The 17,945-nt window shown below is 40.0% G+C and overlaps 1 protein-coding gene across 3 annotated transcripts in view; it reads right to left on the minus strand.

Moving 5' to 3' along the window:
* Positions 1-288: 288 nt before the first annotated feature.
* Positions 289-17,945, minus strand: part of nt5c2a (5'-nucleotidase, cytosolic IIa) — a 19,025-nt gene continuing 1,368 nt past the window's right edge. For 2 of the 3 annotated variants that reach the window (XM_087179180.1, XM_023425842.2), the window contains exons 3-18: positions 13,505-13,578; positions 11,332-11,449; positions 11,124-11,219; positions 10,241-10,332; positions 8,998-9,055; positions 8,745-8,838; positions 8,604-8,657; positions 8,405-8,488; positions 8,205-8,246; positions 6,882-6,989; positions 6,667-6,733; positions 5,761-5,931; positions 5,316-5,367; positions 4,479-4,539; positions 3,804-3,980; positions 289-3,718 (exon numbers count right to left, since the gene is read on the minus strand). In XM_087179180.1, coding sequence (XP_087035306.1) covers positions 3,470-3,718; positions 3,804-3,980; positions 4,479-4,539; positions 5,316-5,367; positions 5,761-5,931; positions 6,667-6,733; positions 6,882-6,989; positions 8,205-8,246; positions 8,405-8,488; positions 8,604-8,657; positions 8,745-8,838; positions 8,998-9,055; positions 10,241-10,332; positions 11,124-11,219; positions 11,332-11,449; positions 13,505-13,578 — 1,597 coding nt within the window. In that variant the 3' untranslated portion in view covers positions 289-3,469. The remainder of the gene's footprint in view (positions 3,719-3,803; positions 3,981-4,478; positions 4,540-5,315; positions 5,368-5,760; positions 5,932-6,666; positions 6,734-6,881; positions 6,990-8,204; positions 8,247-8,404; positions 8,489-8,603; positions 8,658-8,744; positions 8,839-8,997; positions 9,056-10,240; positions 10,333-11,123; positions 11,220-11,331; positions 11,450-13,504; positions 13,579-17,945) is intronic. The other variant, XR_015438437.1, reaches the window with a different exon arrangement.

The raw sequence follows: 17,945 nt of genomic DNA on the forward strand, positions 1-17,945 counted from the left end.
TCCTTTAACTTTCTTTTCTCATATGTATTTTGTTTGTAATATCAGTTATTGTTAGTGTGTGTAAATGAGGATAAAGCCATGAAAGAATAATGAAACAGAACAGACAAGAAAACCTTTGGTCAGGTGTTTGGAGGAGGGAACCCCACATTAGTATTTGGTGTTTGATGTGACTCTGTACACAATAACAATACAACACTCGCAACAATCACCCACGGATATATAAGGCATGACACAACACTGGAGTTTTATGAGTAACTTTGACTGAACAATCAAAACTCAGCTGCCATATTGGATCAGAAAATTTATTACAAACATCAGTCATGACTCAAACCGTCTCAACGTTTCAACTCTCTTCAAATTAAAATGCAACTTCAACACATGCATCAACTGTTGCAGGTAAAAATACATTCATTTGGTTCACTTTACACTTGACTCTGTCTGAAGCTGAAGCGCGTTTTCAAAGCAGCTGACAGTGACCGCTGTCATTAACACAGGCATGCAAAACGGTTCTGAAATGACGAGTAAGAAAATTAACCATTGTAAATCCTTGTTGCTGCTCACTCTGGGGGTGTCCTGACCTTTATTCTTCAACAGCAGCAGTGTAACAAATTGCTCCCATACTCAAATAACCGGATAAACATCTCAACGTGCAACCGGACAGAAATAAGTCAATCAATTGTCCATTTGAGCGCAGACCTAACAGACAGCAGGACATTTAAACTTTGACCCACAACAAGGAGAGAAAAGATCCAGCTGATCAGTCCAGACAGGACGAGGCAGCTCCAACATATTCAATCAGAAACTTTCTGTGTGAGGCTGTAACACACAAACAGCACAATCACACAGCCTTTAAAACAAGGAGTATTTCACTGTTCACCTCATCAAGGATCAATACTGTGCATCAGTCCAGCAGACAAGGTCCTCCTGTTAAATCACAGCTCCTTTAAACTCAGGGCAGGAGGTTAAAAACATGATGGTAATCAAAGAAACAAACAACCGAATGAACTCTAAAGCTTACTAAAAGACACTATTGCATTCACTGGCAGTATCTGTGATGACATTAGTGCACACAGAGACAGGCCCACAGTGACACACATCAGCAGCTCAGTCCACCTCTCCCATTACAGTAACAGCATGTATACAGCAGACAGACCTGATCAGCTGATAAACTTCAAACTACAGTTAGAGAAACACAGTAGTTTCACCTCCCTATGGAGGACCATTACTGCCAGGAAAAATTAATACAGTCTAAACTTGGACTTGAGACAGGACTCATGAAATCAATTCACCATTAATGTTTAAAATATAGTCTTTAACAATCGAACTCATTCATTCTCACTGTATCAGCTCAAAGTGAGATGAATAAGGCAATAACTGTTTCACAATCCATTGCAAACACTGTGCAGGGAGTCATATCTACATTACTTCTGCAGTAATTTAAAAAACACATAATGCAGCCAGAGCATAGGACAGAGGGACTTCAGGATGAGTCTTGGCCCCAAAGTCTTTCTGATTCTGTGGAATATAAGAAATGTGGTATTATTTTACAACTCTGAGAGAAAGAACTGGGTATTAAAAACAGTGAAGCTGGCTGTTGACTTCACATCACTCCAGCAGGCATCACAAAATGAAAGAGAAAATACTCCTCTGGAGTTTAACCGTTTTATGACTGACTCGTTTCAGCAGCTGTGTTGCACACACACTACAGTTCAGTTTCCCCATGCCCCAGAATTCTTTTCAAGAAATTCAAAATGGGATAAAAAAAAAAAAAAAGAAAAATTCACAATCAGATGAAAGTTTGTGCTTTTCAACACGGAGGACAGCTGCATTGCTTTGTGCTCTGTTGAGAGACATGCGTCTCACACCACCAGACATTCACTATGAATGTTTTAAAGGAGCTATTTATAAGTTTTGCCATCGCTAATGAGCTAACATTAGCATTAACAGCTGTTAACTTAACAGTCTAGAAGAAACATTGCGAGTTAGACATCAAACTTCATTTGTTTACTCGCCAAGAGTAAAGCTGGTGGAAGGCAACCCTGTTGTTTTGCTTCTACATCTGTCGCCTCTTCTCTTGTACTGCAGTTAGCATGCTAGCCAGCTAGCTCCGGCACAGTCAAACTGTCTGGTCACTTTCCAATACTGAGTCACCGCAGTGTCCAGTCTGCCCTGAGGAAGTAACACTGTTCAGAGAGCGTATCATGACCTCTTGTAATATACGATGGCTGAAGCTCTTGGCAAGACAGATAAGTAAACAGCTGTTAATGCCAACATTGGCAATGTAGTAATAGCAAAACTTACAAATGGCTCTTTTAGGGTAAGTTAGCTAAATAATTTCTTTTGTTGAATTCTACTTGTGCTAAAATACTTCAACATATCATCACATCTCTACATTTGACCAGGTCTCTTTGGAAGTGGAAGAGAAATTACACAAAAAGTAATATGGTCCCAAAAATATAAAGTATAACTGCGTTTCCACCGCAGGAACTTTCCCCAGGAACCAGGAACCTTTTGAAGAACTATGCACGTTTCGACTACAGGAACCAGGGTCTAAGGTGAGAAGGTAAAAAAAAAACTGAAACAGGACTACAAAAAAATAAAAGACCACAACAGCCGGAGTGGCTAGGGTTGCCACCCGTCACGTATAATACGGGATTGTCCCGTATTTGAAAATAAAATGCTGCGTCCTGCATTGAATCCATACGGGACGCAATGTGTCCTGTACACTGGACTGAAAGGGTGTAGTGCATTTACCTGCTCTTCCATACATCATCGGCCTGATTTGCATAGTCTCCTGGGTCTTATGGCCGCAGTGGAAACGGAGACAACAATGGGCCTCATGAACCTTTTAGTTCCTGAACGTGACTTATGTGACAAACGTGGCTGTGCCAACTGTTACAGAGTCTTAGGGCGGACTGCTCCTTTAAGACGGGTTAAGGTTAATCTCTTCACCTCAGTGTTACACATGTTTTGAGGTTGGAGGTACGGTGCAGAATTAAGCAGTAAGGCAGTAAACTGTTTACAGTACAGAAGAAACATAGACTGGACTCCAACAAAAGCAGGAAATTAAACAAACCCAACAGAACCAGGAGGATCAAACAACGAACAGCTGCTCTACGAGTATGGCAGTTATTCTCTCTTCAACACCTCACTGCCTGCATCTTATACTACTAACAGACAGGAATCTAAACTCACTTTCGAATTCTGATTTACTCGTGGACAGGTACACTTACCAGGGACGTAGCAAGACCACTTGAATCTACAGTAGTCCCTGTCTTGTACAAGATCAGGTCCAGACCGGTTGACACAGTGAACCTGTTTTTCTAAATGTAAAAGTGGCTCTGACAGTCAGAATCAGCTGCTGCAGCCCTGTGGTTATCAACAAAAGAAAAGATCAACTTCAAACATTAAAACTGGACGAACTGGATGTGAGAGAAAGACTCAGACTCCTCTGCTCTTCTCCCTCCATCTACTCTTCTTCTTCTTCTTCCTCCTCTTCCTCCTCCTCGTCATCATCCTCATCGTGGCAGTGAGTGATCTCCTGAGGAGCCTGGGGGAAGAAGTGAGGGGGCTGGATCTCGCTGATGGATCGGGTCAGTTGGTGCCGTTTGCACTCCATCTCCTTGAAGTCGACGTCGTGACGGTTTCGCGTGGCCAGCGGAGACTCTGTGTCGATAATGCTGACGTGGGTGTGCTCCACCGTTGACTCATGAGGCATCTAGGAGGAAAAAAAATACATGAAGCGCAGACGGATACACACACACTGGAGTCTGTACAGAGTGTCAGCAGTGAGTGACTCTCACCAGCACGTGTGCCGCTCTGAAAAGATAACTGAAGGGGTAGTAGAGCAGGTTGATGAAGGAGGCGGCGTACAGGTCGGCGTAGCGCATCACTTGGGAGGCGAACAGCGTTTGACGGGAGCCACTGCGAAACAGACTTCCCATCATGCCGTAGCACATGTCCATGTCATGGGTCACTTTCTGGAGACATGAGAGACACAGAGACACAGAGACATGCATGACATTTCATTCACTGACATTTTTCCCGGCAGCCATGATTGACACGACAAATTAGGAAAAATCTTTTATTTCTAACAGATATTGTTCATTCAAAAAACTCCATTCCTTGTACATTCGACTTTCCTCACAGGGATAAATCATGTTGTATTGAACAGAATTGTGATCACAGCTTCAAACAAGCTTTGACGGTGCTCTGCAGTCCTGCCGCTCCTACAGGAACTCTTGTGTTCAACAGTCAGAGCTGAAACAAGGCTCAGGAACATTTACTTGGTTGTAACCAAGGATACAGAGATCTGTCATTGTCATGTTGAACAGCAGTAGTGATGGAAATAATGACAACTTTCATTTTTACACAGTTATCCTTCAAAATCTCACACTGGTCGACTTTTGTGTCTAGTGGAGCTGTTTCTAGGTGAAAGACAGGAGGAAGAAACATGTGAGCGTCAGAGGAAGTTGTACCTTAATCCTTCTTTGCAGGGAGCTGATGTCAGGTCTCTCATTGCTGCTGCTGTCCAGATGCCTGAAGACCAAGCACAAGTTTACTTTTACTTTAAAATGTAGTTTCCACATCAGTTGGTCACTTCACAAGATCTGTCAGGCAAGATTAAATGACCTGCTGTGAGTTTCTACACACTCTGTAAACAAAGGCCCCGCACAGCCCAGGTTTGTTTCATACAGTGAAGAAACACTGACACTTAATATAGTAAAGATTGGCACAGGGAGAGATTCATTCAAATGAGACTTTGGTCTGAGACACTGTGCTGACACCAGATGTTGCAGAACCACATGTGTTGGTAATCTCTATGTATCAGACTATCAATAAGTTCAGTACCTGGACATTATTTCTATCCATGTTGCCATAACAACAGGGATAACTGCTGCAAAACACAGTGTGCATAGGTAATCCTACCACACTGGAGGAGAAACTAAATAATTATCACCTTTCAGGCAATTAACAGAGGCTTCAGAAAGTATTCAAACCCCTTCATTTTATTGTGTTTCACATTGAGAAAACTGACATATTTGCTCATCAGTCTAAACTCAGTAACCCATAAAGACTAAGTGAATGTGTGAACATGTTTCCAGACATTTTTATACATTTCTTAATATTCAAAAACTGAAATCTCTCATATGTGTGAGTGTTGACTACAACATTTATGCCTGGAGCCAATTTCTATAAATTCTTCTTGTATTAACATATTTTTTTTTATCTTTCTTCACCTCAAATGTCTGAAAGGTGCATTAAGAACCTTTGCGTTTCTGCAAGATACAACAAACAGCTGAGAAGGATCTCACTTGTAAAGCTCTGCCAGGAAGCAGTCCAGAGACTGAAGTTCCTCAAATATGGCTGAAAAACAAAGACTGGCATTAGAACATCACACCGCATCCCTGAAGACAGTCAGAAAACATGACAACATTTTTTACTAGTGAGCCTGGCAATGATCTGAGTTTCAGTGAATGATTTCATGGCGACAGGGTTACAGTTGGTTACACTGTGTGAACTGCAGACCACTAAAGATCAACAGAAAACTGAATCCCATTCACATTTCTGTCATGCATGGTAATGTAGGAGGATTTTTTACTTCCCAATTGTCTAATGAACAACTTGATTTCTAATCAAGCCAAATCATAACAGATTTTAATTTAAACCGCTGAACAACACTGTTTAATTCTATTCAAACGGTGGGGTTATATAGCTGTATGTGCATATATATATGTGTGTGTATGTGTTTGGTCTCACAACTCTTGTCGGTCCACACGTGCAGCTCCTGAGCCAGCTCCGGTATCACCAGGAAAGTCCTCCAGCCCTGACGCTTCTTGGATTTGAGAATGTCACCAAAAATGTGGTCTCCAATGTAGATGATGTCCTTTCCTTTAGCACCCAGCAAGTCACACACGATGTCTGAGGAACCTGGGAGTAGAAAAGAAAAATAACCATTTTGGCCACTTTCATCGTCTCACAGCAACAACTTGTGATGGTTTTATATGAAGTTGCTGTTCTAGACATCAGGTGTTTGCTTGCTAATGCTTGAGGTAATCCTTCCAGCAGCAGCAGCAGCAGGGAGGTGTTTGGGTCAAAGAGTAGGAGAGTGAGCATGAGCACCACCACCCACCATGACTGAAGACATGGAGGAGGAGAGCTTAGCACAGACAGCCTCAGGCTAGGGGCTGTGTGGGACTACTGCACAGATATGATGGTGCTGTTCTCCATGCACAGCCTGCAGTGTTCTTTCACATATGAGGATACAGGGTGTTACAATACATTGGTGGCTCTAATGCTGTCCACACTTCAAACTAACAAGTGCTTATACGACTCAGCACATATTCCATATTCTATTCCTGTGTTACACAACAAATCTTTTTCAGTTTCTCAACTGATTAGAACTACAAATGTAACACAGTCCTGTTTTACATTCCTGCTGTAAACACACCTTTAATTCTTGTCTAGCATTAGTGTGTGTACAACCACTTGAATTGGGTTTAAAATCAAATACATCTACATTACATAGAGTGAGAAATGATCAGATTCATGAGAAATAAGCAAATACCACTGCCAGACACATTGAGTCACACTTTGATGGTTGTTACACCAAATTAAATCATAAGAAACAATCAACATGCTGTGTTCAGGTGGTTTCCTATTTACCTCCAGAGTAAACAATACCATGCTGGAGAGGTCCGGTGTATGTGCCGATCTTCAGCCGACCTGTGGTCTGAAAGAAACCAAGACTCAGTCACAGCAATTTTTTCACAGCAGTCTTTACACAGCAAAAATGTAGTTGACCCACATTACTGCTCTCAAATGTACAGTAAGCAGAGTATGGTATTGTGTCCATGCAGGCTTCTGTAGTGAACACTCACAGTGTCGACCTGCCGCAGAACTGTTCCCTCTCCAAAGAACACGGGCTTCCGGGCGTCGACCAGGATCAGGTCAAAGTAGGACTGCCAGGGCCGGTGGGGTGTGCCCGGCTGTAATGAACACACACACACACACACACACACACGCACGTACATCATCATACAGCTGTACAGCATCATGGCATAAAAAAATAAAAATAAGAAAATAAATAAATGAATAAAAAATCAGGACGACTTTACAATAAGGATTTATAAATAGTTTAAAATTAGGCTATTAATTTGGTTGTTAACACTTTATAAATCATAATCACATAATGAGTTATTGTAAAGTGTGAAACACATCATCATATATTAATGAGCTACTATTATTTTTAACTGGTAACTCATTAATAAATGTTGATGGGTTTTACACTTTACAATAAGGCTTCTTTTACCAGTTATAAATGTAACATGGTTAATTACTAGTAAATTAACATTAGGGTCATGAAGCAGCAGGTACAAACACTGATGATGGAGTAAGTATTGAGATATGAGGCTTAACAGAACAGATTATTGTGGGCTCACTATTTGGCAAGCAACAGTTCGCTGTTGCCCTTCTTATTTCATGTGTTATAACAGCTTATAAATTATTTATAGTGTTAACAAGCTCATTAATAAACTAGTTATAAACCATTCATGGACTCTGATTGTAAAGTAGTACCAAAAAATCGAATTCCAGGTTCTCAAGTGGTTGGTGAAATATAAAAGCTGCTTTATAAATGTGAGCTAATACAATAAAAAAACCCACATCAACGTGTGTCAGCAGGCTTAGCTTGTTCAGGTATTCTGACACACAATGAACCCCGTGTGTCGTCCTTGTTCAGGTGCATGGAGTTACACTCGAGCTAGTTGAGGAAGCATTAAATGCTTTAACCACTAAGGACAAAATCCTTAAGTCACAACACGGTGTGACCTACATTTCAAAAGCACTTACACATCAAAAGATGTGTTTCAAAATACAATTATATTGTATTAGCCCATATTTATTATATTTTATTACATTTTTCTCTTCAAATTATATCCGGTTTACACCACCAGTGGCTATGGGGAGATAAGAAAAGTTCCTGTATGAATTATTTTTCTTCATTTCAAAGGTTTTTAATTAAAGCCTGGTTGTACGGTTGCACAGCACCCTGTCTACAGAGACTTAATCTCATCCATATTAAATGACATCTGCCATTTCTCATTTTTCTCTCTTGAACACAAGCAAGGTAGTTCAAGTCAAATCCATTCAGATCCCTGACGATACACATTATCTGAGAATCTTTATTTGATCAAGAGTGTTACCTTTGGGCCGTGAGGGAAGTCAAACAGGTAGGTCATAATTTTCTGTAAGACAGGGGAGGGTTTGTTTTTACATTGTGGTCCAGAACAAAAGAAGACAGAACTCATTAACATCATCTAACAGAAGATAAAACAAGACAAGACAGCAGGTTCTGCTTTGCTTTCAGCATTCATTAACATGTTTGACTGAACTTTCATCTCACCTCTGTGTATTTGTAATCACTGTTGGTGGCCAGAAATACTTTGGCTACTTCATTCATGCGACTGAGGAGGAGAGGAAGCTTCGGCTTTGAGGAGGAACACAACAAACATTAACAACGATGCAGACAGACTGAACGGCAAAAAATGAGACACAGTATTTGTCACCCAAACTATAAACTAATAGCTGCTGTATATACTTACATCCTTTACTACGTACTTCTCCAGATTCTCAACTGTTTTTTCTTTTAAGGACCCCTTTGAAAAGAAAGAGAAGTGGACTGAGAGCTGGGGATGAAACGAGCACAGACTGCAGGAGCAACTGACAGCTGTAATTATTTTTACCTTGAAATGAACCCAGTCCACAGCGTCTCGGACGTCCTGGAACATGCTCTTGTAGGACATGAAGAGGTCGCCATCTTTGAAGCCAGTCTCACAACTACAGAGACCATTACAATTAATGGAGTTAATGCAGTCAGTGTTTCTGAGAGAGCAGGATAATGAAATTCTACTGAACATTATTAAATCATTAAACAGGCTCTTATTCCGAACCAGCTTCACTTCCCACAGACAGACAGTACTCTGTGTGCAACAGTACCTGGAGTATCTGGAGCAGTTACTGAAGAAATCAACCAGACAAGCAAACAGGTAGGTTTCTGAGGAAGAAGACAGTGAGATGACTGTGAAGCTGAATATCAACATATATCCAACATGACAAATTAACGTTGTGAAGAAACCAGTGGAATCAGATTCATCGTCAAAACCAGTTCAAGTTGAACCAAAATTGAACATCCTTATACTTTTTGAGTAAGAATATATAAAATGTGACACTATGATACTACAGCTAGTTGCATATTTATTTTTTTACATTTTTCTAACTGTTGTAGGACAAAGCAGTGTAAAAGATGTCAAAGCTTCAAGCAGCTGAGAGGGCAGCAGATGACTGATCATCATGTGGCGCACTGTCAACTTACATCTTACTGAAGATCATACTTACAAATGGCCTACAAATGGTCATACGAGCTACATACAATTCTCTCTTATTCACTACAGCCACAGAGAAGAGGCTGATGAAGTGTTCACATTACATGGGATGCATGATGGGAAAGATTCCCATGTTATATTTATATATATATATATATATATATATGTTATATTTTAGTTATAAAAATTATGATGATAATTTTAATATCACATAAATGGAAGTAGTTAAATCCAGTTTCTTTGAGCTTCGTACCATCTCGAAAATACAACCTTTCCTCCATCCATGCTCTCATATCCTCCATGCTTGACTACTGTAACTGCCTGTATTCTGGACTCTGCCAGTCATCCTTGTCTCGCCTGCAACTGCAACGCTGCGGCTTGGGTTCTGACTGGTTCCAGGAAAAGGGATCACATTCCCCGCATCCTGGCCTCTCTCCATTGGCTCTTGGTTTTTTAAAGCGCCCAATGGAATAACACCCCCCCCCCCCCCAATCTATTTTTAGTGTGTGTTCACACAGACACTAAACCAATCAAATTAGAGCACAAACAATCAAAACCAACAATCACACCCACTGGAGAACACCAATATAGGTGACGCAGCAGAAAAGTAAAATGTTTTTTTTTGGTTTTTTAATCTATTATTTTTAAAGCTAAATGATTATTCAAATAAATTATCATAAATCTGATCAAAAATGTACCTGAAGCCTCATGGTAAAATGTCCGCTCTGATTGTGCCCTGCTGATTGCCCTTAAAATCTTACATTTTGGATTTTATTATGTTTTAATAGTCCCTCTCCATCTTTTACTCTGAGATTGTATAAAAGTTGTAGAGAAGTTGTGTTGACGTCTTTTCTTACCAGGCAGGTTGAAGAGTGTGTTGAGGATGTAAAAGCGGTCTGTATCTCCACGTTGAATAAATTTGTTTGGGTACATCTCTCTGATGTCAGGTCTGTGCAGAGTGAGTTCAGATACATACATACATTCTTACAGGAAGTCAAACCAGGAAACAGAGTTATACTATACTGTACACATGTTGTACATTAGATTACATTTCTAACAGCTCCTTCTCCTGTGGTCAGAAATGTCCATCTTCCACCTCTGTGCTTGTTACATGCATGTGTGTTCTGTGTGTGTGCTCTCAGAACATGAGATACCACCAACACCAACACAGATCTGCACATGAAGACGCTGCTTCACAGTAACAAGAGCATCAGGGGTTGTGTGGATATCAGAAGTGTTCCTGTTGGAATCTTTCTCCTTCATAAACTATTGGATGGATTGTCATGAAACTCTTTACATTTATGGTCCTCAGAGGATGAATCTTTTTGGACTTTGGTGATTCCCTAGCATTTCCTGTAGCATCAACAGCAGGTGAAATATGTCACCTTTTGATAATTGCTTTTCTTCTCATTCCACATGAGGTTGACATTTGTGGTTCTGAGGGAAATGAGTGAGTCTCAACATCTACTGGATGTGTAACTCAGTCACGTTCCACTCAGGATTAACTTTGACTTTTCATCCAGCACCATCATCAGGTCAATATGTCCAATACTTTGGTTGAATACCAAATACCTGTCAAACTAACCACATTCCCATCAGCCTGGATGATGCTCAGTGCTGCTGGCTTGGCTGTAGATAGTTTGTTACTGTTATTGGAGGGCTGAATGAGGGCTGAATGAGGTGGAAAACTGCCTAGTTCTTTAGAGATGTGGTGGAGTATGTGGGACTAGTGAACCTCACCCCCTTAGGAAGTTGAACCCGTGCACACACACCAGGATGTTCCCATAGGCGTCCACTTTGAGCAGGTTGCCATACATCGTGTCAAACACCAGACCTCTGAGAAAGACAGGAAGCAGAAGGCAAACCTGAGAGTGAGAACTTGTTGCAATTGAATTTAATTTAAAATATGAAGTCAGTATTAAAAAGAGGCAGGGCTTCGTGAACTGACCTGGTGGGGAAGGAGGGGTCATAGACAAAGTTGAGCAGTTCTTGTGGATATCCAATGGACACCAGACGCTCGACTGTCAAGTCAAAGCCCAGCGACTCATACTCAGGAGATTTATACACTACAGACAGACAGGGAGAGGCTCATGTTCACAACACACAAATCACCCTGATGAAGGCACAGCACCAAAAACACTGAAGAATACTGCACAGAGAGTTTGTCATGTGTGACTGACTGATTGACATGTTGTGACCTGCACCTGCAGCACAGGGGTCTAGAAGCACATAACAAATGACTAACAGATGATGACTATTGCAAGTAAACATCTAGATAAATCTTTACTTATACAGCACTTTTAAAATCAGGGTTATAAAGTGCATCTTGAGGTGCATTAAAAACATACAATGACAAAAGCATATAAATACCTAATTCAATCAAAGACAAAAATTATTAAAAGAATAAAAAAATGAAACAAATCAGGGCAGGGGGGGTCAATAAAATGCGTCTGAGAAAATGAAATGCTGGTTTGAGATGAGATTTAAAATACTCAGAGGTTTCTATCCTGACCCCCAGAAGGGGATTGTTCCCTAACCTGAGGGTCAGGACAGTAAACGTTGGTCACTACGGGTCCTGAACTTTGAGCATGGCACAATCAGAAGCTCTGATGACCTTAGAGGCCTGGTGGATGTTTACGTGGTCAGTAATTCACTGATATATGGTGAAGACAAGTTGTTTATAGTTTAGTTCTAAATTTAACAGCACTGCACTGGATTTATTCTCACTGGTACAAGTTGCCTTAGATTTTTAATGAATTATACAAAAAATGAAAGCAAAAATTATTGCAGTTCATATTTTTTCCTGCAGTTTCATTGCAAAAAACAAAAAACATCTAAAAACATTAATCGCAACTTTTAAGAAAAGTTTCCGCGAAATCATGTATTTTAGCCACAATCTCAAAATCCTGGAGCGACTGATATTATACAAACAATTTATAATACAATGATAAATAAGAAGAGAACCTTTCCACTGGTGTACCAGTTATCCCTCCCCACTTCCTCAGCCAATCGAAGTGTTAAAAGTTAAAAGTAAGTGGGGAAAACAACCAGAGATGGAATAGTTGATAACTACTTCACAGAGGGGGGGTTATAATGTCAGCTAACTCATTCTGAGAGATAGGGAGGAAGCCTAATGAAGGAGCCTGATGGTGTGATAGAGGCTCTGATTAATCTGAGTCATTTTTTCAACAAAAGGATAGGAATTTTTCAGTCATTACCAGTGGGTGATAAATTTTACCCCCCCCCCTCCCATCATGGTGTGGGATTACAGTCTGACTGCCTTCAGGCCAGGAATACCTCAACACACAGTTGAGCGGCAGCAGCTTGGGTTACAGTGGGTGCTCCAGTGAACTGGGCCAAGGACCAACTGACCCCAAGAACCAACAACTTTGATGTTCAGATCATCCAGATTTGAAATTTTGAGACACTGACTCATTTGGTCATGAACCGTGAAAATGTGCTGCCCCGTTTTTGATCCATTTACATTGTATTTTATTGTATTTACTTTATTAACTTATCTTATTTTATCAGCTACTTTTATACATTTTTTCTGTTGATAAAAAAAGAAAAAAATCATTAGTAGGCAGTATGTAATGACATATAGTTAACATTTCATAAGAAGTTTGAGACCCCTCCTTAGTTATTCCAAATGGTTCCTACAGTGATATGTAGTGCTGCTGGCAAAAACAGTTTTACCTATTAAATCTAAACTGCTGGGTGTTGGTTTGAGATAGCGGCTCAGTCTCTTATAAAACTGGTTATTACTTTTGATTTATTTTTAAATGGTAAGAACAAAATTGGCGCACTATTCCAAAAAAAAAAAATCTCACAAAAATGTTTGGGTTGTAAATACATTGCAACTTATAGAAAATATTGCCAATAATTTTTAGAATTTAGCTTTAACTCACAAATTCCAGGAGGGAGTGAGCAAATGCAAAAACATGAACTCAGTAGGACTCAAAGAAGGGTCAAGTAGGACTGGAAAGGCCTGTATGGACTCACTTTTTCCATCAGATCCCACTTTACTGAATCTACCATGCAGATGGTGTAGACTCTGGCCACGGCAGCTAAACCTTCATGTGTTATCCAGGCTAATACCAAAAGGCTCAAACTGCACTTACCTGCCAGAGTGTAATCCATATCAAAACCAAAACACTTGATCTTCTCCATGGCCAAGCTTCTGTTGACAAACACTCTGGAAGGGGAGAACAGTGTACGGTCAGTGAATGCATGGCAGCTGGCTGTTCAAACTGAATGCTGCACAGCTTAAACACTGTATTACACTGCACATCAGCTGTTTGACAGCAAGATTGAGCAGTGAAAATATTCAAATTATAAATGTATGCTTAAACTGATTTAGATTTTTTAAATGCCTAAAATGCATTTTTTTTCCTGCTGACCCCGTCCACAGCAGGAAAGTACTCAGCTTCTGTGCCGGTGCTCCTGCCTGATTCTCCAAACTGGAAGCGTGCTGATTCAAGTCTACTGTGGTTGATACACTGACTATGGATAAGTACCACAATCACTTGAACACAATCTGAACATCTGAACCCTCATTACAGTACTACTGAATGAGCTTGCATTCATTTCATCATAGAGAGAGAGAGAGAATTGAATTAAACAACAACGCAACTAAAAATGTGAGCAAGCATTTGATTTCAGATTTTGGTACTTGAAAAGGGCTACAACTAATGACTACTTTACTACATTATCAATTTATCTGCTGATTTTTTTTTTTTTTTGTCTGATCAACATTATTAGTTATTCAGTTTAACATAAATAAGATATAAAATGAGAGAAGCGGAAAATCCACAGTACAGAAACAGGAATCAGAGAATGTTAAAGTTCGGTTCTCAAAAAAACAAAACAAAGAGGTTTCCTATCCATGCTCAGCCCCCTGACCTCAGCTATCATTTATACATTCTAAGCCTGTTAGAGAACCTGCAATAGCAAAAGGAGGACCCCGCTGGTATCCATTTAAATTGCTCATTTTAATCTTCATCAGTTCTACATTTTCAGACAATTTTTGCCCTGCAGTGACTCACATCAAGTCTCACTTTGAGCACAGCTAATAATAAAAAAAACACATTTACATAAATGTTTGGCACCTTCTTGCTTCTCTTACATGACTGACTATTTCTATGCAGAAATACAGATTATACAGTGTAAAAATATAATCTGTGACTCTGCTCAGACTGCACACTGGCCTCCAGTCTCTATTCAGATGGTGTGAGAGATGACATCAGTTTGACAGCAACAGATGGGGATTAAAGAAAAGATGCAGGAACAGGGGAAATGCAAGAGGAGGAGCTCACACCAAGAAATCACAATGACCACCAACTGATGCCTGCACAGGGAGAAACCCGACTCACAATCAGTGTCAGTATGGATGGAGTTCCATGAGAGTTGGATGGAGAATCAATTCACATCATGGACATCAAAACAAATAAGTCATTTAGTCAGTAGTCCCAGTCTGGTTCAACAACAAAAGGATGGCATACCTCATTGCAGGATGGTTTTGAGCCAGATCCCTTGGAAAGCTTTGTAATAGAGAATACATGTAGTATTACCACTGAACTCATGGCTGCTGGTCTTACCACTCATGTCACACTACACAGCTCTGGTTCACCGTCTTTGTCAGTGAATAATCTGTATTCTATTGAAACTCAGAACTCGTTACAGCCCAAAAACAGTAATAACATCTGCCTCAGCCACCTGCTATCAATTTTACATTAGTCTCAGTCTCACACATTTCAAAACATTTCAAAACAGTGTTTTCAATACATTTCATGGGACCAGGCTCCATTATATTAATGCAGTATAACTGATCCAGGTTAATATGCTCTTACAGCACAGTGGATCCTCTTAAGATCTTAGCTGATCCGCTTCTTTGATCAGAAACTGAGGTTTGGTCAATCTTGGGAAACTAAGCTTCAATAAATGTGATTTTATTTTGAAATAAAGGGAGCGCGGAGAAGAACCTACTATACTCTATCCATTTGAATTTAAACTTCACCATTGAGAATTTATTCTTGACCTGGGAAACAGTAGTGATCAAAACAATCTCGACTCAAGATCAACTAACTCACTTGTTCTGGAGCTTTCAACCACATCACACAGTCTTCAATAAAGTGTCACGCTTTTACGCAAACATGTGGTCCTAAAAATGCTCCTAAATATGGAAAGTCTGAACAATTACGGTTCCGTGATAAACAAACAAAGTTCATGACTGTGTGATGTTCCTGAAAGTTCCAGAGTGAGCAAGTAATGCCATGTACTGTTCACACTACAGAACCTTTTGTCTTGTAATGTGGAATCATGAAATACTGGACTCATAAATTACAAGTTCTTTCAATAGAATGAATCCAGACGATTCTGTCTGGTGTCCAAACTACGTTTTGTCCCAAAAACAAACGTGAGAAGTGACACGGAAAATGACGCCATGCGCGAAACAGGATTTTTTTTCTTTTAAAATAATTGTTTACAAGAAACGAGCGATACAAGTTGTTTGTGCGCTGATTTACGGCAAAAAAACAAGGAAGAAAAAGAAAACAGAATGGACTGGGATACACGGGCAGCAAGGATGGATGTTGCACAACTCCTCCGCCAGCTTTCCCCTCATCTTGTGTCTTGTACTCTCATCAGCTATAGCTCGTCACCAAAGTCACTGCCAGTCACTACGGTAACACTTCTCACATTACTTGATTTAGACTTCCCAGTCCAGATATTTAGAATGCTAGATATGTTTATGGCATCTGCAATGCATCAGTGAATCTTTCAGATCATCTTTGAACAGTTCACAAATAGCAATCAAGTCCCTATTTGCTGGCACCTACCGAGTGCTGATTTGCTTCTGATCTGGGGCTTTTATCTGCGATCTCCAAAACTGTTGGGGAGTAGAAAACCATGGCTCAAATCATGTAGTGTGAACTTAGCATTAAATGGACCCTGAGATTGTTTTGTCAACTTCACTAAGAGGTGTTTTTGAAATTTAAAATTGTATCCTGTGGATTTTTTGACTACAAGTGATGCTATGGAGCAACGTTCTGCTGAACAAGTCCTTGTTTTGCTTGTATGTAGAGGAACACACAAGGTCGCGTGCCGACAATTTCACCCCAGAGCCCCTGTAACACCCTACGTGGGGAACCCATGAAGCCACCCAGCATGAAATGACAAAGCCCAAGTAAACAAGTAACTGGTGAACAAACTGGAGCATCCTTTATGAAAGGCTGAGTATTGTTCAAAAAAGTTTTAATACTAGAGTTGAAACCATACCGAGGTTGAGTTTCAAAATGCCAGAAAACATCAAGAGACATGGCAAATGTTGATGTGAATCTGACATGTGATGTCAGCCTTTAGTACCCCAGTTCTAGTTTTTGATATTTGGTGCTGTGGACACACTGCAGTCAGTGCTAAACATGATCGAGGCTCCAGGCCCAGCCCTACCGGCATGCTCAGATATGCTCGACCAAACTACAGCTTACAAGCCAGCAAGTATAATAATCATCAGCAATAGCATTATCTCAGTAATGTTTTCATCTGCTATTGTTATGACTTTAAAATAATTATTTCCAGTTACTTGACGGAATACAGTAATCTATGAAAAAAACAGCTGTGGCAGTACTGCTTTATAGGTTTCTGTCAGGCACTGACTTCCAGTTCTGTTTCCTGTTGCAGTGCCATGAATCCTTCCGCTATTGGCAAACTGTTGACTGCAGTGAAAGCCTAAAAATAAATCCGCTAAACACTGCATGTTGTCATGTCAGAGCCCTTCTTCCTGAGGAGATTGTTAATACCTGAAAGCATCCAAACCAGTTTCTTCATTGAAGAGGGGGCTGGTTAAAGTTTGTTTACATCAGTTAGCTGCAATTGCTACACTGTGCTCACAGAGATCTGTGTTTTCTTTCATTGTTGTAGCTGTTGTAGTGAGGACGAATTAATGTTATTAATGTACAAGGACTGATTTGTGGATTTTGTGACTAGTCAGATGTAGAGGATGGTAATATCCTTGCATTATGTTTTTCTAAAGATCAAATGAAATGATTTCTGGCTCCCTGGGTCAGACCACAACCAGCAACTATTAGTTCAATTGATCTCTTTTGCTTTAGCTCACAGTGGAATTTAATTTGGACTGGTACTTATTAATGCAACACAGCAAATATACGACATTATGAGACATAACAGACAGCAACATACAAGAAACAGAACATGAAATTATAACTGAGTTGAAATGGGCAGAATAATCACTTACAAAACATGAAATTGTGTTTGCATGGATGGATCATTAAAGAAGCGCGCCACTATCTCATCCTCCTATGGTCTTTTGTGCAACTATCAATTCAAATCCATACTGCTTATTGACATCATACAGAGCAGAGCAATGTACAATGAAATTAGCATTGTCATCAAGGCAGTACAGTACAAAAAGTGCATTACCTTAATAACACTGCTCATTTTTTAACTGACTTTAAGTGATCCCTGACGTTTAAGACTAAAATATGGAGAAAAAGCTTTAAATACTTAAATTGTTAAAGAAACCTTGAGGAGAAAACTTAAGGGTGA

This window comes from Seriola lalandi, unplaced genomic scaffold (genome assembly GCF_002814215.2).
Source record: "Seriola lalandi dorsalis isolate HSWRI2012SDOR001 ecotype SW California unplaced genomic scaffold, Sedor1 jcf7180002054795, whole genome shotgun sequence".
Lineage (NCBI taxonomy): Eukaryota > Metazoa > Chordata > Actinopteri > Carangiformes > Carangidae > Seriola > Seriola lalandi.